Consider the following 22,226-nt stretch of genomic DNA (forward strand, 5'->3'; position numbering starts at 1 on the left):
TGACATCAATAATAACTACAACAATAAAACAACAAGGGCAACAAAAGGGAAGGAATAAATAAATATTAAAAAAACACAAAAAAGATTGAAAACCATTTTAAAAAATAAATAAATAAAAATTGCTGTTCCATTCTCCTGATTCCCGTTGCCTAGCTTTATTGTTTCTACCGTAGACATTACCTCCTAACAGACTACTTATTACATTTACTGGCTATTGTCAGTTTTCCCCTACCAGATATTACAAGTTCTGAAAAGCAGAGATTTTTTTTCACTTTTTGTATATTGGTATATTCCAGGCACCTAAAGTAGCATATGGCATAGTGAAATGTTATTTAATATAGTGTTTTTCTCTTCAGCTTTACTCCTAAAATGTATTTTTCCAAAACTGAGATAAATTTCCTTCTGCACTGTTTTCATTAATTAATGTTATAAAGTAAATGTAGAATATAAACATAATTAAAACTTAATAGATAGAATGTATTAATATATTTCTATGGTACTTATTTTAAAAAGCCATTCTGATTCTTGTTTTGCAGTTGAAGCTTTATATCAAAATACATACCCTGAATATCTCCAGTATATTTATTTGGTAGCACCAGTCTCTCTTATGATGTTAAACCCTTTAGGGTTTATCTTCTGTGAAATCCAGAAGTGGAAAGACACTCAAAATGCTTCTCAAAACAAAGTAAAAATTGTGGGACTTGGACTTCTTCGTGTATTACAGAACCCAATAGTGTTTATGGTCTTCATTGGCATTGCCTTCAATTTTATTCTTGATCAAAAGGTACCTGTATATATGGAAAATTTTCTCGATGGACTTGCAAATTCTTTTTCTGGAGCAGCCTTATTTTATCTTGGCCTTACAATGGTAGGAAAAATAAAGAAACTGAAGAAGTCAGCTTTTGTTGTACTGATTCTTCTCATCACAGCTAAACTGTAAGTTTGTTTTACTTATTTAAGAGGGGGTAAAAGTACGGGGGGGGGGCAAACTTTGTGAAAGTCTGTTTGTTGGGATGTGTCTATAACTATTTTTTTCCTTTTATAGTGAACTAGTAATTACATCTAAATGAATGCTTGTTATTTAAAAGAAAATGTGAAGGGTGCACCTGGTTAAGTCACATATTATAGTGCATGGGGACATAGACAGGTTCAAGCCCCTGGTCTCCACTTGCAAGAGGAAAGCTTCACAAGTGGTGAAGCAGGGCTGCAGGTGTCTCTGTCTCTTTCCCTCTCTATCTCCTCCCCTCTCAATTGCTCTCTGCTCCTATCCAATAATAAATATATTAGGGCGGTGGCGCAGTGGGTTAAGCGCATGTGGCGCAAAGCGCAGGGACTGGCGTAAGGATCCCGGTTCGAGCCCCCGGCTCCCCACCTGCAGGGGAGTCGCTTCACAGGCGGTGAAGCAGGTCTGCAGGTGTCTATCTTTCTCTCCCCTTCTCTGTCTTCCCCTCCTCTCTCCATTTCTCTCTGTCCTATCCAACAACGAATTGTGTCAACAAGGGCAATAATAATAACCACAACGAAGCTACAACAAGGGCAACAAAAGGGGGGAAAAATGGCCTCCAGGAGCAGTGGATTCATGGTGTAGGCACCGAGCCCAGCAATAACCCTGGAGGAGGGAAAAAAAAAATATATATATATATATATATTTTTTTTTTAAGAAAGAAAATGTGGTGTTGGCATATTGAGAAGAGTCATTTTCTTACTTCATACAATTTATTTATTACTTTTTCTTATCAAGAGGATAAAAACTATTTGTTTCCCTTCAGTCTTTATGTGATTTTACTTAATATCTCCTGGTTTCTCAGTGCGATCATATTATTAAGGAATTTTACAGGGCTTCCAAGTTTTCCAAACCTTTTAGGTTTCTTTTTTTTAAAAAAAAAAAATTATTTATTTTCCTTTTTGTTGCCCTTGTTTTTATCATTGTTGTGGTTATTATTGTTGTTGTTTTTGGTGTCGTTGTTGCCAGATAGGACAAAGAGAAATGGAGAGATATGGGGAAGACACAGAGGGGAAGAGAAAGACAGACACCTGCAGACCTGCTTCACCACCTGTGAAGCAACCCCCACCCCCAAGGTGGGGAGCCGGGGGCTCAAACCGGGATCCTTAAGCCAGTCCTCGAGTTCCGTGCCATGTGCGCTTAACCTGCTGCATTACAGCCAGACCCCCACCTATTAAATTTCTTAAGTCAAATGCATCTGAATCAGTATTAGAATAATTTTGACTATAAGATTTTATTTTTCATAAATTTGAGTAAAATTTTCTATAATTCTGAGGGTGATTGAACTTACTTTCTTTTCGCTGGTGCTCAATTCCTGACCCATGAATTCACTGCTCCCGGTGACCATTTTGTTGTTACTGTTGAAAGAGAAAGAAAGAAATTGAAAGGGAAGGGGGAGACAAAGAGGGAGAGAGAGACACTTGCAGCCCTGCATCACCACTTGTGATTCTCCCCTCCCCACAAGTGAGTACCAGAGACCTGAGCCCACGTCCTGGTGCCTGGTAACATGTGAGCTCTACCAGGTATGCCACCTTCTGGCCTGTAACTGAGCTTTCTAAATATAGAAAAGTCGTTATTGTCAACCATCTGATCCTATCTTGTCAAATAAAAAGTTGTGTGTGGGGGGCAGGGGAGTCGGGCGTTAGCACAGCGGGTTAAGCGCACATGGCGCAAAGCGCAAAGACTGGCATAAGGACTCCAGTTCGAGCCCGGGCTCCCCACCTGCCGAGGGGGTCGCCTCACAGGCAGTGAAACAGGTCTGCAGGTGTCTATCTTTCCCTCATACTGTCTGGCTTACCCTCCTCTCTCGATTTCTCTCTGTCCTATCCAACAACAACAACAACAACAACTATAATAATAACCACAACAATGATAAAACAGCAAGAGCAACAAAAGGGAAAAAAATAGCCTCCAGAAGCAGAGGATTCGTGGTGCAGGCAGCGAGCCCCAGCAATAATCCTGGAGGCAAAAAAAAAAAAAAAAGTGTGAACTTTCTGTTGCTTTGTCATCAATCACCCAGGCTTCACTGCTCCAAGTAAACTTTTTTCAGGTAGAGAAACAAAAGGAGCGTCACGAGATTCCTTCATTGCTTCAGTGCTCCCATGTGGTGTAGTGGGGGCCCAAACCTGGGTCAGGGACATGACAAACCATGCACCTTCCCAGGTGGGTGAGGCCCTATCAGGTGAGCTAGCTAGACCTCCTCCTTTGAAAAGAAAAACATCTATTTTTACTATGGGGAGAGAGAATGAGAGAGCCAGGTAACTACTTGACTTTGGTATAATGTGGTGCCAGGAGTTGAACTGTGAGGTCTCTGGGGCCTTAGGCAGACAAGTTGGTGCTGGGAACAGACTAAACTATCCGTCCAGTCCCTAAACGAAGTTATTTTAATTAATTATACATTAATGGGAGTCGGGCGGTAGTGCAATGAGTTAAGCGCAAGTGGCACGAAGCGCAAGGACCAGCATAAGGATGCCAGATCCAGCCCCCGGCTCCCCACCTGCAGGGGAGTCGCTTCACAGGTGGTGAAGCAGGTCTGCAGGTGTCTTTCTCTCCCCCTTTCTGTCTTCCCCTCCTCTCTTCATTTCTCTCTGTCCTATCCAACAACGATGACATCGATAGCAATAATAATAACTACAACAATTAAAAAAACAAGGGCAACAAAAGGGAAAATAAATAAATAAATATAAAACATTTTATAAAATAAAATCAATTAATGAGGAAGGAGTAGATAGCATAATGGTTATGCAAAGAGACTCTCATGCCTGAGGCCCAAAGTCCCCAGATTCAGTCCCCTGCACCACAATAAGCCAGAGCTGAGCAGTGCTCAGGTAAATATAAATATATATATATATATATATTAATGAATTAATTATGAGAGTTGAACTCAAGACCTGACGCTTGAGAGTCCAATGTTTTTTTCTCACTGTGCCACCTCCTGGGCCACCAAATGTAAAGTTTTATCAACTCTTTAGTTTGCAAGTTTTCTTAGTCCTGCAAGCTTACTTCATCTTAATTAACTTACTGACCCTGACACTATACCTCATAGTACACATGACAGAATTTTACTGGAAGATAAGACTAAGGAACTTGGTATTGATTTAATTTTTTGGATAGACAGTTAAATTCATGAAACCAATGCAATATGAAATATGTATACATTTTACAATAATACCAACGGGCTTTCTTTATACCAGGGACCTGCTCCTTGGAATTAAAGTAATGATTAATATTAAGACAGTAATAAAATGGCTCCAACAATAGTAATGTTATCAATTTCAATTTAATAAGTACAATTTAGGGCCAGGTGGTGGTGCACACAGCACAGTGCACAAGGACCTGGGTTCAAGCCCCTGGTCCCCACCTGCAGGGGAAAAGCTTCATGAGTGGTGAAGCAGGGCTGCAGGTGTCTCTTTTTTATTTATTTATTTACTTTTTAAATATTCCTATTTATTTTTATTATTGGATGGAGACAGAGAGAAACAGAGAGAGTGGAAGAGACAGAGAGACGCCTGCAGCCCTGCTTCACCACCCCTGGAGCTTTCTCCCTGCAGGTGGAGACCAGGGGCTGGAACCTGGCTCCTTAATGCACTGTAATGTGTGCGCTTCACCAAGTGTGCCACCACCTGGTCCCCTGCAGGAGTTTCTTTGTCTCTCTCCCTCTCTATCTCTCCTCTTCCCTCCTCAATTTCTCTCTGGCTGTATCCAATAATAAATAAATAAATACAGTTTAAATATGTCCATTTAAAAATTGTTTTCTTTTGGGTCTTTGATCCTTCTTGCAGGAATCCCTAAATTTAATCCCCAGCAACATATGTGCCATGCTTCTACTCCTGCTGCCTTAGTTCCCTTTGCTTAACCTTTGTTCCACCATAAAACGAAGAAGTTTAAGTGATTTATTTGTAAGATACCTTTCTCCCTTTTCCTCTCTCTCTCTCTGTAAATTGAACTACTTTTCTGTCATCTTCTGTACCACTTAAGCATAACTAGGACATAAAGATCAACTTTTCCCCAAAAATGTTCATAATTTTCTTGAACGTGTACTAAAAATTTTTTTGTCATTTTAACAGTTCAGTAAAGGGGAATTAAGAAGTCAACTATAGGGAGTCGGGCTGTAGCGCAGCGGGTTAAGCGAAGGTGGCGCAAAGCACAAGGACCGGCATAAGGATCCCGGTTCGAACCCCGGCTCCCCACCTGCAGGGGAGTTGCTTCACAAGCGGTGAAGCAGGTCTGCAGGTGTCTATTTTTTTCTCCTCCTCTCTGTCTTCCCCTCCTCTCTCCATTTCTCTCTGTCCTATCCAACAACGACAACAACAATAATAACTACAACAATAAAACAACAAGGGCAACAAAAAGGGAATAAATAAATAAAATAAATATTAAAAAAAATTAAAAAAAGAAGTCAACTATAAATATAATTTCTACAAGAAAATCATTGTGAAAATGAAAAATTGGAGTCTTTTCACCTCCTAATCCCTGATGTTTGAAGTATTTCTAGAATGTTCTTACACTTTAAGTGATGCCAAGTTAAATTCTTGATTCTTGCCACAAAATATCCTCAAGAAGGTGATAGAGAAGATCCATGTGTACCAATTAAATAATGTCTCCTGTGTAGGAGAACTACTTAAAGTCAAGTTTACTTGAGTAATCTACTGCCTTGAGGACTAGCATGCTTTGATATCAAATGAATGATGAATTTCTTGTTTCTTCAGCTTGGTGTTGCCACTTCTGTGCAGAGAAATGGTGGAACTGTTGGACAAGGGCGGCAGTGCAGTGAACCACACAAGCTTATCAAATTATGCATTTTTGTATGGCGTCTTTCCTGTAGCACCGGGAGTGGCTATCTTTGCCACACAGTTCAACATGGAAGTAGAGATTGTATGTATATACTGTTTCTTTTTTCTTTTTTTATATATTTTTACTAATTTATTATTGGATTGGACAGAGAGAAATTGAGAGAAAGGGGGAGGTAGAGAGGGAGAGAAACAGAGAGACACCTGTAGCCCTGCTTCACCACTTAGGAAGCTTCCTTCCTGCAGGTGGGGAATAGGGGTTCAAACCTGGGTCCTTGCGCACTGTAACATGTGCCCTCAACCAGGTGTGCCACCACCTGGCCCCCGTGTATATACTATTTCTAAGTTCAATGTGTGGTCAATGGAAAAGTGAATTTTTAAGTTACAAAAGTCAGAATGCTTTTTTGAATTTTTTTTTTTTTTTTTTTTTGCCTCCAGGGTTATCACTAGGGCTTGGTGCCTGTACTACAAATCTGCTCTTGTGGCCTTTTTTTTTTTTTTTGATTTTTTTTTTTTTAGAGAGAAGTTGAGAGGGGAAGGGTAGAGAAAGAGAGACACAGAGAGACACCTGCAGACCTGCTTCACCACTTGTAAAACAACTCCAGTGCAGTTGGAGAACCAGGGGCTCGAGCAGGTCCTTGTGCTTCATAATATAGGCGCTTAACCCGGTGTGCCACCGCCCCCTGTCAGAATCTTTTTTTTTGTTTGTCTCCAGGGTTATTGCTGGGGCTCGGTGCCTGCAGTACGATTCCAATACTCTTGGAGGCTATTTTTTCCCTTTTGTTGCCCGTATTTACTGTTGTTGGATAGGACAGAGAGAAATCAAGAGAGGACAGGAAGACAACGAGGGAAAGAGAAAGATAAACACCTGCAGACCTGCTTCACTGCTGGTGATGCCACCCCCTCCCCTGCAGGTGGGGAGCCAGGGGCTCGAACCCGGATGCTTACGCTTGTCCTTGCGTAGCCTGCTGCGCTATCCCCCGGCCCCGTCAAAATGCTTTTTATGAGATTTTGATATTTGTAAATCAGGAGGCATCATTTAGACTATCATTTAGAGATCTTTATTCAGTCGTGTTTTTTTTTTCCACTGATTTTTTTGTGTTTGTTTCAGAGTTTTGTTTTTTTTTTTCTGGCTGTATTTAAGTCTAAAAGTTATCCAGAGAAAGTTAACGTGAAAAAATTTTGAGGGGAATAATGTATTCTATTTATAAATAATTCAATCATCAGATGCAAAACACCACAAAGTCAACTGTAGTAAATTGATAAAATCAATTAGCAGTTGATTGTCGAAACATATTGTACATTTATCTACAGCATTAGAGTAAATATTCTTGAAATCATAGTGTGAAAGAATTAAATCACTTAATGAAGATAAGTTCCATTATTTAACCTGCAAAAATCCTTTGTGGTAATTTTTCTCCTTCAAATTGATTTTACTGGCCTATATTTTATGGTAAAATAATGGGAAGAAAATGGCCATTTATTCAGCTAGATCACGGATAGGGTTCACTCTCTGGAACCTAGAAGATAGTTACATAGTTGTGTTATGCAAATAGAAATTGAGCACAAATCAAAAGAGCTGCAAGGAAACTTAAGTGTTTTCTTTTAAGGACTGTCAGGAGTATGGCATTCATAACAGGTCGGATTCTATGATGCTTCTTTACTGACTCTTGTTTTTGATTTAGAATGCCTTTTTGCTACATAGAGTTTAAGGTAACCGTTTTGCTACATAGAGTTTAAGGTAACCGTTTAATTGATTTCATTTTTGCAGATAACGTCAGGGATGGTAATAAGCACATTTGTGTCAGCTCCAATCATGTATGTTTCTGCCTGGCTACTGACCTTCCCCACTATGGATCCTAAGCCATTGGCCTATGCCATCCAGAATGTTAGTTTTGATATAAGCATCATTAGCTTGGTCTCCTTGGTAAGTACATACAGTTCAGAGTAAAATGAATGAAAACCAATGAATGAGTTTGAGAATAGTCTGGAGGGTGGGGGTAGATAGTTATGCAAAGAGACTCTCATGTCTGATGTTCCAAAGTCCCAGGTTCAATCCCTCACACTACCATAAGCCAGAGCTGAGCTGTGGTGAAAAACAGAGAATAGTCTGGAAACAGAAAGTTAAGAGATGTAAAAATTGATTCATTGTATAATAGAGAGAGCTAAGGCCTGTCCATAAAGTATATCAGCTTTCTGACTTTTTGTTCTCCCAGTTAGATTAGAGATGTCTGGCAGACAAGGCATGAGATTTAATCAGATGTGAATTTAACTCCTGGCCCCGCTATAAACTGGCTATTTTATTCCTGTGGAGTTAAGTTACCTTAACCTCTCCATGATTCAGTTTTCTCAACTATAAAGTAGACACAATAATTTAACCTATTTTCATGGATTGTTTTATGGATTACAGGAAATTATACATATATTAAGAGCATTCTGCAGTTGGTAAATCACTGTAGAATTACTGTTTATATTATGTGAGGGTGGGTGATATTTTTGGGATTATGTCTAACAACCTATTTAATGTTACTAAAACTTGGAATGTATCTAGCTCAAATTAAGTATATAAGCACTTGACAACTAGAGTATCTTATAGTTCAAGTTGCCTACTGAATTCAAATAGCATTCTGAAAAACAACAAGACAGCTGTAACAACTTTTACAGCTAAAGAAATGAATGTGAAGATGAGTATGTATATTGTCAACAGATGAATACATGATTAATATAATATTAAAAACTTAAAAAAAATCCTTGAGAAGAGGGCACTTTGTGGAGAGAGGCAATATAAATTGTGACTGACATTAAAGGGAGAAGGGAGGAAGAAAGAAAGAAAGGAATGGAGAAAAAAAGGAACCAATATCCTTAGTAAGTCATTGTATAGGTGATTTAGAAGCATGATGCTTTTAATTATAAAAAATTCAAGACAATTTATCTCTTTTTTTCTTTATTGGGGGATTAATGATTTATAGTCACCAGTGAAATACAGTAGTTAAGACAGTTTGTCTTATGGTAGGTACTGTGTGTTATTTGATACAAAACTGTCTGGAAATTAGTTGCCTCAAGAGCCTATATGGTGTAATCAAAATGCAAAAGCCATTGAAGTTATTTTCCTAATTATGAACTTAAATTCCTCGAGCCACTGAAGGTAGGAAAAGGTTGTGACCTTGTTCAAGACATTAGTTCTTAAAAACCTGTCCTTTTTTTTTTGGACAGTTAGTTTGTAATAGGACTCTGTGCTTTTTTTTTTTTTTTTATTAAAGAAAGGATTAATTAACATTAAGGACTCTGTGCTTTTAATTTTGCTATGGATATAGTAATTTAGTTTAGTACCTTTTTGGGAATTAGAAAAGTTAAAATAAATTAAATTTTTGGAATTTCTTTCTGAACCAAGACTAAATGGGCTCTTTAAAAAGGCTAACGAATGAGTCATGTAGTAAGTAATTATAAAGATTAATGAATATGACTAACGTTTGAACTTTTTGTCTTTAAGATCTGGTCTTTGGCTATTCTTCTTCTGAGCAAGAAGTACAAACAGCTTCCTCACATGCTTACAATTAATTTACTCATCGCTCAGGTTAGTAACTCTACAAATTTTAAAAACTGTGCTTTTCATATAAATTGTTCCACTTTAGAAGAGAATATTATTTTTATGGGGTTTGAAATTATTAAGACAAATGCATTACCAAACTGAATTATAACTTGACTACAGTTAATTTTTTTCAATTTCACTAAGTATTGAAATAGCTTTAGAGTTAATAAAGGTATTTAATACTAATTTTTCATCTCTAACAGAAATCATTCACTGAGTCACTAAAAAGTAAACTCTTACAATTTTTTTTTCCTTTTTTTTACCAGAGCATTGCTCAGCTCTGGTTTATGGTGGTACAGGGGATTAAACTTGGGACTTTGGAACCTCAGGCATGAGAGTCTCTTTGCATAATCATTATGCTATCTACCACTGCCTGCAATCTTATTTTTCTACTTAAATCTTTGTCTGAAATTATGGTGAAAAGATTAGCATTTGGGGGTAGATAGCATAATGGTTATGCAAAGAGACTTTCATGCTTGAGGCTTCAAAGCCCCAGGTTCATTCCTCTGCACCACCATAAGTCAGAGATGAGCAGTGCTCTGGGAAAGAAAGAGAGAGAGAGGGAGAGGGAGGGGGAGAGGGATAGGGAGGAAGGAAGGAAGGGAGAGAGAGAGAGAGAGAAAGAAAGGGGGGTCAGGTGGTAGCACAGCGGTTTGGGCGCACATGGTGCATAAGATTTCCTGGTTCTAGCCCCAGGCTCCCCACCTGCAGGGGAGTCACTTCACAGGCGGTGGAGCAGGTTTGCAGGTGTCTGTCTTTCGCTCCCCCTCTCTGTCTTCCCCTCCTCTCTCCATTTCTCTCTATCCTGTCCAACAAGGAACGACATCAACAACAACAATAATAACTACAACAATAAAACAACAAGGACAACAAAAAGGGGGAAAAAGTGGGCTCCAGGAGCAGGCACTGAGCCCCAGCAATAACCCTGGAGGCAATAAAAAAAAAAAAAAGAGAGAGAAAGGAAGGAAGGGAAAGATTAACATTTTCTATGTAAATCACTGCTACATGTAAGATTAGTATTGGAAATGTCGTATCTACATCCACTTAATATGTACATTCTTAAAGGCTCTGTTAAATGATTCTTAATTATAGACCTGAATATTTAGTGTAATAGGTATGTAGTAGTTAAAAGTCACTCAGCAATAATTTAAAATAAACAAGTATGATGTATTTGCTATTAATAAAATGTACAGGTATGACAAACTTTTTTTTTTAATTATTTCTTTCTCTTCAGTCTATTGTATGTGCTGGAATGATGATATGGAATTTTGTTAAAGAAAAAAATTTTGTTGGACAAATTCTGGTATTTGTTCTACTGTATAGCTCCCTCTATGGCACCTACCTCTGGACAGGTAAGTTGGATCATAATAGGCATTGAGAGCAGTTTCCTTCTCCGCATCACTAAAAGCCCTCAGTTTCTAGTGAGCCATTGGCATTCACGCAGACAGTTGCACTCACTAGTGTTGGCCAATGAATGGCAAGGTTGAATTCCATATGTACTGTTTTCTGCCCAGGCTCAAGTCCAAAAACATGGTCCTTTCTATAGAGTCACTGGCTTTGGGCCTCGTCAGCACAGTTTCCCTTTGAGAACTGCAGGAGGACTTAAGCACTGGAGGCAGGTGGAGAAAGGAAAAGCAAAGAGCTCTAAGGGGATGTCAGGCGTGTCCCAAAGTTCATGATTCAACTGCATTGGGTGAAAAATTCTGACTCTGCCTTAATGCAAATAGTTTAACCTGTGCAGTCTCGTTTCCCTTATCTATAAAATGGGGTCTATCACATTTTACAAAATCATTTTGAGAATTAAATGAAATATGAGTATTCATGGGACATGGGAAGTAGTCAGTAATAGGACTGTATTATTAAACAGAGGGGGAGTAGACTATGGGAACGGCAAGAGAGTTAAAGGGTGTGGAAATAGAAGTGTACCCAGTAAGAAGAACTATTTCGTGTTTAACATTTTATTTTATTTACTTATTTAAATAAGAGATACAGAGAGTAGGGGGAGAGACCAGAGCACTGCTCAGCCCTGATTTACGGTGATGCTGGGGATTAAGACCTCAGGCGTGAAAGTCTCTTTGCATAACCATTGTCTTGTCTCCCCAGCCCTTTTCTTTCTTTTTTTTTAAGTTCACTTTTCCTTCTTCCTTTCTTTCTTTCTTTCTCTTTCTTTCATCCTCCCTTTATTCTTTTTTACTGTATTGAGACAGAAACTGAAAAGGGGAGGGGAAGATAAATAGGAAAAAAGAGAGATACCTAAAGTCCTGCTTCACCGCTCATGAAGCTGTCCTGCTGCAGGTGGGGACCAGGGGCTTGAACCTGGATCCCTGCCCCCTGGAAGGTGTGCACTTAACCAGGTGCACCACCCCCTGGCCCTAAGAACTATTTCTCATTTCCACTGACTCCAAAAAAACAGGCATTCAAAATGTCTAGCATTTGCTACTATGTTATACAACATCTATTTGGATGAGTACATTCTAGACTGTTTATAAAACATTCTGTGTAGCTGTTTTGTACTCATACCACAAATGTGAACATGTGAAATGTAAAAGGGGATCAGGCAGTGGCGCACTTGACTGGGCACTCAAGTTCCCTCGTGCAAGGACCAAGGTTTGAGTCCTCACTAGCCACCTGCTGGGGGGGCACATGCTTCACAAGCAGTCAAGCAAGTCTGCAGGTGTCTGTATTTCTCCCTCTCTGTCTTCCCTCCCCCCTCTCAATTTCTCTCTGTCCTATCAAAGCAAAAAAAAAAAAAAAGGAAAAAAGGGCTGCTGGAAGAGGTGGATTCATAGCACCGAACCCCAGAGATGAACCTGATGGCAGTCATAATAATGATAATAATTTAAATGACACATAAAAATTGTAGACAAAAAGAAAAGGAAACTAGAATAAAGGGATTAGTTATGGCCACTATTAGTAGGCAGGTGTCAGGAAGTGGCTACAGGAGACAGACCTTTGATTTCACGCCTTCAGGATCAAAAGCAGGGCCATCTAAGTCAATAGCTCTTTGAAGTGGAGAAGAATTACAGAGTGAAAAAGTCATTGCAAACAGAAGAATTATGCTTTATATACTTTGCCTAAGAAGACTTTTTATTCCCAAAACAACTGAGCTAACTTGCTCTCTAACACTTAGGTTTATTAAGGTTAAGTTTACAGTGAGAATAAATCTTGTGTTTCAAAAAGCTCCAAGTCTCTCTGAAATCCTCTTCAAGCATGATGCCAAAATGTGTGAAAGGCTGTTCTATCTTCCCTGACCCTGATGAAGGTGTACTAAAGTTTGTGATTATTATGACATCACAGAATTTTAGACCTTAGGTGCTGTTTAAAATTATTTCATTTGATGATCTCACTCATGGGCAGAAATTGAGAACTAAGAACAGAAGGGAAAACACAGAGCAGAACTTGGACCAGAGTTGCTGCACTGCACTAAAGGAAAAGGCTCTGGGGTGGGGAGAAGGTTCAGGGCCTGGAACATGGTGGCAGAGGAGGACCTAGAGGGGGTTGAACTGTTATGTGGAAAACTGAGAAATGTTACACATGTACAAACTACTATAATTTACTGTTGACTGCAAACCATCAATTCCCTTAATAAAGAAAAAAAATGAAAAGAAGGAAAGAAGGGGGAAAAAAAAAAAAAGGAGGAGGAGGAGGATAGCAAGTTCCAGCACCGGTGCTAAATCTGGAATCTATAAAATAGGGCAGTGCCCTGTGGACAGGACCTGAATTCCCCCAGATGAACAACCACCACTAGGGTAGCATTCTTCTTCTTCTCCTTCTCCTTCTTCTCCTTCTTCTCCTTCTTCTCCTTCTTCTCCTTCTTCTCCTTCTTCTCCTTCTTCTCCTTCTTCTCCTTCTTCTCCTTCTTCTCCTTCTTCTCCTTCTTCTCCTTCTTCTCCTTCTTCTCCTTCTTCTCCTTCTACCAGAGCACTACTAAGCTCTCTGGCTTATGGTGGTGTGGGGGATTGAACCTGAGAGACTTGAGACTTGAGAGCCTCAGGCATGAAAGTCTCTTTGCATAACCATTATGCTGTACCCCCACCTTAGGGTAGCCTTTCTAACAAGGCTCATTCTGCCTAACACTCTTCATTCTAATGAATGGGGGTTGTTAAGCATTTCCCAGTAAAAAGGAACTCATTGCCCAATCCCTCTTTAAAAGGCTCAGCAGAGGTCCTTTGCCAGAGCCTGGGTTGTTGTGTTGGTAAGGGTAACCCAGGCATCCTGAAAAGAGGGCATTTTGCCCCCTCCAGAGACAAAAGAAAGGAAGCTAACAACACGCCCTGTTGGTGCCTTCAGAAATTTCCAACAAGAACAGGTGCTGCCAACCAGCAGGAGGCAGGACCAGCCTCGCATGAACTGACACCCGGACACAAAATGAAATTAAATTCAAATTAAATGATCCTATTCATCCATTTTCAACTTCACTCATTTGCATACTATCCTCAAGATTCTTGCCATAGCTATATACCACTTTTACATTTTTCTTAAAATTGACTTACTTCTTTTTACTTTAATAAATTGAATCTTCTAAAAATTCCCAGATTTCATATGATAGTTAAATTTTTTTCGAACACATGCATACTAGTAAAAAATATATATTACTGTTGTACCTCTACTTACACTTATACTACTTATACTACCCTTGTTTCTACACTTTTGGAAACATTATTCTAGTTTTAAATCCTTCATTTTTTCAGTGGAGAAAAACAAAGCCCCAAGAGTTTCATTAGTTTGGGCAGGGGTCCTCAGTTTTTTCAGTGAGTCACAGCTAATTTGACCCATCTATCTATCAGTATTTTCACAAAGGAAGAATGATGAGCATTAGAGGTTTAAAGTGAGGCCAGGAGGCAGCTCACAGGGTAGAGTTCACACTTTACCGTGTGCAAGGACCTAGGTTCGAGCCTGAGCTACCAGTGGAGGGGTGGGGGGCACACACCATGTGAAGAAGTTTTCTTAGTGCTAGAGTAATAACTATGGTATGTTTTTCTCCTCTTTTCTGTTTCTCACTCTCTATCTGGTGAAAAGTAACAACAAAGAGAGAAGAGGAAAGAAAACATTTTAAAAGGGTCCATCCACAGGATCCCTGGTGACCAAAAACAAAACAAAACAAAACAAAACAAAAAAGCCGGTATAAAGTATGCCCTTGAAACTCTAATACAATTCAGATGTTTTTGTGACAGGTTACTTGATCCACTAGCACTTTGAAAACCAGTCAGTACTGAGTGTGCAGATGTATTTAGGGAGGACCAGTTGGCCGCCTCTTGAGCTTGAGTAATATGTGGGTTGCCCGTAAAGAAACTTAACAATTCTCAAGGACCTTGATGTTGATTCTAGCACAGCGTTATTTAATCTGTACAATCATAGTCTCAAATATGGATTTCTTATACACAGCTAGCACATAACTTTAAAACCAAAGCAAAAGTCCAAGAGACTCAAACAAAACTATACATGTAGTAATCCCAATTAATAACATTAATTGGCTCAGCAAAGGAAAGACATACTGGATTTTGGCTAGGATTTTTTTCAGTTTGCTCTGCCTTTACCTCTCTGTATGAGCTTATGATTAGCTTAGCTCATTGCTTTCCTCTCCTCAAACTAACCCAGAACCTTTATGTAGATTGTGTGTGTGATAACATTTGGCCTTCCTTGGCTCATGCTTAATAGAAACCAAGCATTAAATTCTGAAATTATAAGGTTGTACTTTGGTTGTTACAAGGGCATCTAAATGATTATTAGAAAAAATTAACCAATAATTATTAAATTGTTTTAAATTGTGTTTTCAATATAGTTTTTCTTTAAATCTATTATTTATTATTAGATACAGAGAGAAATTGAGAAGGGGGAAGGAGCTAGAGAGGAAAAGAGACAAGAAGACACCTGCGGCCCTGCTTTACCACTCATGAAGCTTTCCCCTGCCGATGGGGATGGGCTTGAACCCAGGTCCTTGCACATTGTAATGTGAGTGCTTAACCAAGTGTGCCATCACCTGACTCCAAATACTTACATTGTTTTAAAAGTTTATTTATTTTAAAGGAGAGAGTGGGAGAGAGACCAGAACACATTCAGTTCTGATTTGTGAGGGTCCAGGAATTAAACCTGGGGCCTTTGGGGCCTCAAGCATGAAACAAAGACTTGTATCCAGTCACTGTGATAGCACCCACGCCCATGACTACAAATTCTAATGGAAATTTCTAGGTCCTCAAAACCGTCTTGGCCAGCATTTAGACAGGGGTCTTCCAACTCAATCAGTATTTCTAAAACTCCCATCTGTCTAAATGCTAGCTTTCTGGGTCTACTCTGCCCTCTGCTGGTTATATGACTTGAGCATGGCCTTTCCTCATCTACAAAATGAAAGTTTTGTCCTTTCCAATCTGAAATTCTGGGCTTAACCTGGTTAAGTGCACGTATTACCATGCACAAGGACCCAGATTCAATGTCCCATCCCCATCTGCCGGGGAAAGCTTCACAGGTGGTGAAGCAGTGCTGTCGGTGTCTCTCTGCCTCTTCCTCTCTACATTCCCCTCCCTCTCAATTTCTCTCTCTGTTCTATCCAATAAAATTAATAAGTAAGGGAACTGGGTGGTAGTGCAATGGGTTAAGCACACACGGTGCAAAGCGCAAAGGCCGGCGTAAGGATCCCAGTTCAACCCCCTACAGGGGGTTGCTTCGCAAGCAGTGAAGCAGGTCTGCAGGTGTCTTTCTCTCTATCTTCCTCTCCTCTCGATTTCTTGCTGTCCTAGCCACAACAATGGCAGCAATGATAACAGTAACAATAATAACACCAACATGGGCAACGAGAGCAACAAAAATGGGAAAACATGGCTACCAGGAGCAGTGGGTTCATAGTGCAGGCACCGAGCCCCAGCAATTACCCTGGAGGCAAAAAAAAAAATTAATAAAGTTTTAAAGACACATATTACCAATCCTAAATTCTAAGGCTTTATAGCTATGTAGAATTTATAGATGTGTGAATAATTAGATACATATCATAAAGGATGCTCAAGAACTTGATTTTCTAGCTTTTTTAAACATTTTTTTAATTTGGGGGACTGGTGGTGGTGCAACTAGTTGAGTGCACATGTTACAGTGTTCAAGGACCAGGGTTCAAGCCCCCAGTCCCCACCTGCAGGGAGAAAGCCTCACAAGTGGTGTAGCAGGTATGCAGGTGTCTTACTTCCCCTTCCCTCTCAATATCTGGCTGTCTATCAAATAAATAATGATAATTTAATTTTTTAATTTATTTAATTTGATAGGGCAAAGACAATTTGAGTGGGAAGGGGGGTAGAGAGGGAGAGAGAGAGAGAGACGCCTGTAGACCTGCTCCGCTGCTTGTAACACTTTCCCCCCTGCAGGTGGGGACCAGGGGTTTGAACCCAGGTCCCTGTGCATTGAGTATGTGCACTTAACCAGCTGCACCATTGCCTGGCCCAAGAACTTGACTTTCTTTAAGATGTGTTTTTCTGTTTGTTCGCTTTGTTTGCTTGCTTGCTCATTATGTGAGAGAAAGACCAGAAAGCACTGTTCAATTCTAGCATAGGTCAGTGCTGGGGATTGAACCTTCAGCCTCCAGGGCCTCAGACATATAAGTTTCATGATCTAACAAGCTGAACTGTCTCCCTGGCCCACTCAAAAACTAAAACATTTGTTTTTGTGTTATGTTCATTCTATATTTGTATTAAAATGCATCATTTAGAGTTGGGGCATTTTCCTGTGGAAAAGTTACTTATACTTCAACATCAAAGTGTGGGTGTTTTTATTATTATCATTATTATTTTCAATCTATGGAATTCGTTTTTACCATAGTACTGCTCATCTCTCTGTCTTCTGGTAGCAGCAAAGATTGAACCTGGGACTTTGGAGCCTCAGGCATTTGCTATTTTTGCATTACTATTATCCTATCTCACCTTCCAGAGGGTGCTTCTATTTTATTTAGATTTTTTTCTGTATAAACTTGAACATGTTTTTCAAATAGACATCTATTCCAAATATATCAGTAAAAGAAAAAGAATGAAATGATTTGGATTTTTGAAAAAAAAATGTTCATATGTAACATAGAAATTTTGAATAAACAAAAAACGTAGAAGAGAAAACATTAATGATGTTCAAATAGGAACACTGTTTTTCTAAGTATCTGGAGCAGTGTTGGTTTAGGAGAAAGGACTATTAGAGCAACAACCAAAGACTACTATTGAAACAAAGCAGGATTGAAACGTCAACAGTAATGATCAACATCAACAGTAATTATCTGTCTTTTCATCCTTACTTCTTGTTCTTAGGCCTTCTAGCAATTTCTTTGTTTCTTCTGAAAAAGAGAGAGAGGGTGCAAATTCCAGTTGGAATCATCATAATATCCGGCTGGGGGTAAGTCAGTAGTTTTTCATTTGCTTACACTACCTCCACATACACAGTTCCTATTCATTTTCTCTTTCTCCAAACTTTTGTTCTGATAGGATTCCTGCTCTTCTTGTTGGTGTCCTTTTGATAACTGGAAAGCATAATGGAGAGAGCATCGATTCGGCCTTCTTTTATGGAAAAGAGCAGGTGAGAGGAGTATCAACAGTATTGAATCCAGAGCATCTCTTTTTAGTTTGTTAATGCGCCTGGTTACACTTATATTAATGTTAGTTTTGAGGGGCGAGGCAGTGTGCACCTGCTAGAGCGCACGTGTCACCACGCATGAGGATTTCGGTTCAAGCCCCTAGGCCCCACCTACAAGGCAGCAGCTTCATCAGCAGTGAAGCAGTGCTGCAGATGTGTTTCTTTGCTTTTCTTTTCCTTCCTTTTCTTTTCTCCTCTTTTTTTGCAGATGTGTTTCTTTCTCTCCATCTCTGCCTTCCATCTCGATTTCTCTGTCTCCATCCAATAAATAAATTAAATTAAATTGGGAGTCGGGTAGTAGCACAACAAGTTAAGCGCAGATGGCGCCAAGCGCAAGGACCAGAGCAAGGATCCTGGTTCAAACTCCCAGCTCCCCACCTGCAGGGGAGTCGCTTCACACCCAACAACGATGACATCAACAATAACAATAATAACTACAACAATAAAACAAGGGCAACAAAAGGGAATAAATAAATAAATATTTTTAAAAAAAATTAAATTAAATTAATTTTGAAAATTAATTCCAACCTACCACACATCCTATATTGCTTTTTAAAGTCATAGCTTAACCATGGTGAAAATCTGACATGTACAAATTTGGATTTGGCTGTGGATTTACACATGTTTAAAACTTATTAGACATTCTTTTATAATTACTACTACTAATGAGAGAAGGAGAAAGAGACCCGGGACATCATTCTGCACATTCGGTGCGGGGGGTCAAATTCAGAACTTCGTACTTGAGAGTCCAGGCTTCTCTTCACTGAGCCACCGTCTGCGTTAACTTCCTGCATTGTTTGTTTGTTTACCATAGGGCTGCATAGCTCTGACTTATGGTGATGCAGGAAATTAAGCCTGTGGCTTCAGAGCCTCGCATGAAAATCTTTTGCATGGCCATTATGCTCTCCTCCCTGACCCTTATTAGTTTGTTGTTGTTGTTGTTTTGTTTTGTTTTGTTACCAGAGCACTGCTCAGCTCAGGCTTAATGGTGGTTCCGGGGATTGAACCTGGGTCTTTGGCACCTCAGGCATTAGACTCTCTTTGCACCACCATTATGCTATCTACCCCCTTATTGAGTATTCTTAAATGCACTTATGAACTATATTTTCTCTGCTACAGAAAACAGTAATTAATTTTACCATTTAAAAATTAATTTTACCATTTAAAAATTAGTAGCCATAGTAAACACAAGATTCTTGAATTTCAATCCTGTCATAAATATAACTTCAGAACAAAAAGTATCTGGGGATAAAAAAAAAAGTGCTTGAAAAGCAATTAATTAAAAAAAATTATTTGGGGGGGAGTCGAGAGGTAGCACAGTGGGTTAAGTGCACGTGACTCAAAGCACAAGGAAGTAGTAAGGATCCCGGTTCAAGTCCCTGGCTCCCCACCTGCATGGAAGTCGCTTCACAGGCAGTGAAGCAGGTCTGCAGGTGTCTTTCTCCCCCCCTCTCTGTCTTCCCCTCCTCTCTCCATTTCTCTCTGTCCTGTCCAACAATGATAACAATAGTAGCTACAACAATGAAAAACAACAAGGGCAACGAAAGGGAATTAATTAATTAATTAATTTTTTTTTTAATTAAGGAGCTGGGAGTCGGGCAGTAGCGCAGCAGGTTAAGCGCACGTGGCTCAAAGCACAAGGACCGAAGTAAGGATCCTGGTTTGAGCCCCTGGCTTCCCACCTGCAGGGGAGTTGGTTCACAGGCAGTGAAGCAGGTCTGCAGGTGTCTATCTTTCTCTCCCCCCTCTGTCTTCCCCTCCTCTCCATTTCTCTCTGTCCTATCTAACAATGATGATATCAGTAACAACAACAATAACTACAATAATTAAAAAAAGGGAATAGATAAAAAAATTAAGGAGTTGTGTTGTGGTGCACCTGGTTGAACACATATGTTACAATGTGCAAGGACCCAGATTCAAGTTCCCAGTCCCCACTTGTAGTGGGGAAGCTTCATAAGCATTGAAAGCATTGAAACAGTGCTACAGGTGTCTCTCTGCCTTGCTTCCTCTCTATCTCCACTTTCCCTCTCAATTTATTTGTCTCTATTTAATAAATAATACATATTTTTTAAAAGACTAAGGAAAAATTTAATCCTACCTCACCATCCCCTCTCAGTTTCTCTCTGTCCTACCAAAGAAATATATATATAATATATATATATTATATATATGTGTGTGTGTGTGTGTGTGTCAGGTGGTGGCACACCTGGTTAAGCACACACACACACAACAGTATACAAAGACCTGGGTTCAAGCCCCTGGTCCCCACCTGCATGGGGGAAGCTCCACACTGGTAAACTAGAGCTGCAGGTGTCTCTCTGTCTCTTTCCCTGTCTTCTCCTCCCCTCTCAATTTCTATCTGTATCTACCTAATAATGTAGTGTATGTGTGTGTGTGTGTTTGTGTGTGTTCTTTTACTCTGGGGGGGGGGGAGTTAAAAAGTTTCAGTAGTGAAACTCACTCTCAGATGTTGAAAAACAAGATCAGAAAACACAAGTAGAACCTGACTGGAATTGTCATATTTCACCAAAGTAAAAGACTCTGGGGTGGGTGGGGGGGAGAATACAGGTCCAAAAAGGATGACAGAGGACCTAGTGGGAGTTGTATTGTTATATGGAAAACTGGGAAATGTTATGCATGTACAAACTATTATATTTACTGTTGAATGTGAAACATTAATTCCCCAAAAGAAATAAAAAAAGAAAAGTAGCCTAATATCTTTTTTCCCGATGTTGGCAGATGATCATCACGGCAGTTACCCTGTTCTGCAGCATTGTGGTAGCCGGCATATCACTCATGTGCATGAACCGCACCACCCAGGCAGGAAGCTATGAAGGTTTTGACCAGTCTCAGAACCACAAAGCCACAGGGTCTGCAAACACTGCCTTTGAGGAGAATCCAGAGCCTAGCAGTGAACCTGGACAAAGTTTTGCAAGTTCTATCCCAGAAACAAGTATGATCCTCAAATATAAAGAATTCCTTACATTGCTTTTATGGCACTTGTTGTAAACGATTTATTTAAAGAACGGAAACTGTTTTCCATAACACAAAGATGTCTCAAGGAAGAGTTTGAACCATAGTCAACAGTAGAGTTTGCAAGTTCATTGGTCTATTGGAAATTTTTGTGAGAATGATCTTTTATTAATTCTCAAGTCTTTCTCTTATTTGAAAGTGTGGAACAGACAACTGGAGAAATACTTTCTAGGAAACTAAGAACATAATTTGGCCCTGCAGGTGGTGAAGCAGGAATAGCATTTGACTTGTACACATGAGGTCCTGAGTTTGATCCCCAGCATGGCATATACCAGAATGATGTACTGGTTCTCTCTCCTCCTTCATCTCTCTAGTTAATAAATATACAAGTCTTATTTTATTTTATTTTATTTTACTGCCACCAGGGTTATCGCTGGGGATAAGAGCCAGCACTATAAATCTACTATTACTGATAGCCATTATATTTCCTTTAAATATATTTCCATTTTTCTTTTACTTTCTTTCTTTTTTAATTTCTTAAAATATTTAATTATTTTTATTTATTTATTCCCTTTTGTTGCCCTTGTTTCTTTTTATTTTTATAGTTACTATTGTTGTTGTCATTGTTGGATAGAACAGAGAGAAATGGAGAGAGGAGGGAAAGACAGAGAGGGGGAGAGAAAGAGAGACACCTGCAGACCTGCTTTTACTACTTGTGAAGTGACTCCCCTGCATGGGGGGAGCCGGGGGCTCAAACCGGGATCCTTACACTGGTCCTTGCACTTCTTTTTCCTTCTTTCTATCATATTTGATATGACAGAGAGAAATTGATAGGGGAGGGGGAGATAGAGAGCGAGAGAGACCTGCAGGTGGTAAGCAGGGACTTGAACCTAAGTCCTTGCACATGGTAATGTGTGCATTTAACCAGGTGTGCTATCGACTGGCCCTCAACAAGTCTGTTTGTCTGTTTAATTAAAAATATATATATTTTTATTAAATAACATCATATCATATAAGCAAGCACCATAAATAAAATCAACAAAAGCAGGCCTGCTAGATGGATTAATGGGAAAAGTCAGGAACTGGCACAGAGTACTGTGCAAAGGCCAAGTCTGACTCCTCACCTGCAGGTCTCTAGTATGACCCATAATAATATGTTTAAAAACAAACAAGAAGAATATGCCTTAAGCTTTTAAAGGTTGAAGAAATTTCTTAAAAGACAATATATATTTTTTACCTTTAGTAAGACTTTGTCAGTTTTGGCTACCATAACAAATAT

At 39.4% G+C, this 22,226-nt stretch overlaps 2 protein-coding genes across 4 annotated transcripts in view; one reads left to right on the forward strand and one right to left on the reverse strand.

Moving 5' to 3' along the window:
* The window catches only part of SCRN3 (secernin 3), a 302,935-nt gene that overhangs the window by 234,302 nt on the left and 46,407 nt on the right, over positions 1-22,226 (reverse strand). The window lies entirely within an intron of this gene.
* The window catches only part of GPR155 (G protein-coupled receptor 155), a 58,362-nt gene that overhangs the window by 16,232 nt on the left and 19,904 nt on the right, over positions 1-22,226 (forward strand). For all 3 annotated transcript variants that reach the window (XM_060177679.1, XM_007537524.3, XM_016194513.2), the window contains 8 exons: positions 537-936; positions 5,713-5,878; positions 7,565-7,720; positions 9,284-9,367; positions 10,617-10,734; positions 17,653-17,737; positions 17,827-17,917; positions 20,714-20,927. In XM_060177679.1, coding sequence (XP_060033662.1) covers positions 537-936; positions 5,713-5,878; positions 7,565-7,720; positions 9,284-9,367; positions 10,617-10,734; positions 17,653-17,737; positions 17,827-17,917; positions 20,714-20,927 — 1,314 coding nt within the window. The remainder of the gene's footprint in view (positions 1-536; positions 937-5,712; positions 5,879-7,564; positions 7,721-9,283; positions 9,368-10,616; positions 10,735-17,652; positions 17,738-17,826; positions 17,918-20,713; positions 20,928-22,226) is intronic.

This window comes from Erinaceus europaeus, chromosome 18 (genome assembly GCF_950295315.1).
Source record: "Erinaceus europaeus chromosome 18, mEriEur2.1, whole genome shotgun sequence".
Classification (NCBI taxonomy): Eukaryota; Metazoa; Chordata; class Mammalia; order Eulipotyphla; family Erinaceidae; genus Erinaceus; species Erinaceus europaeus.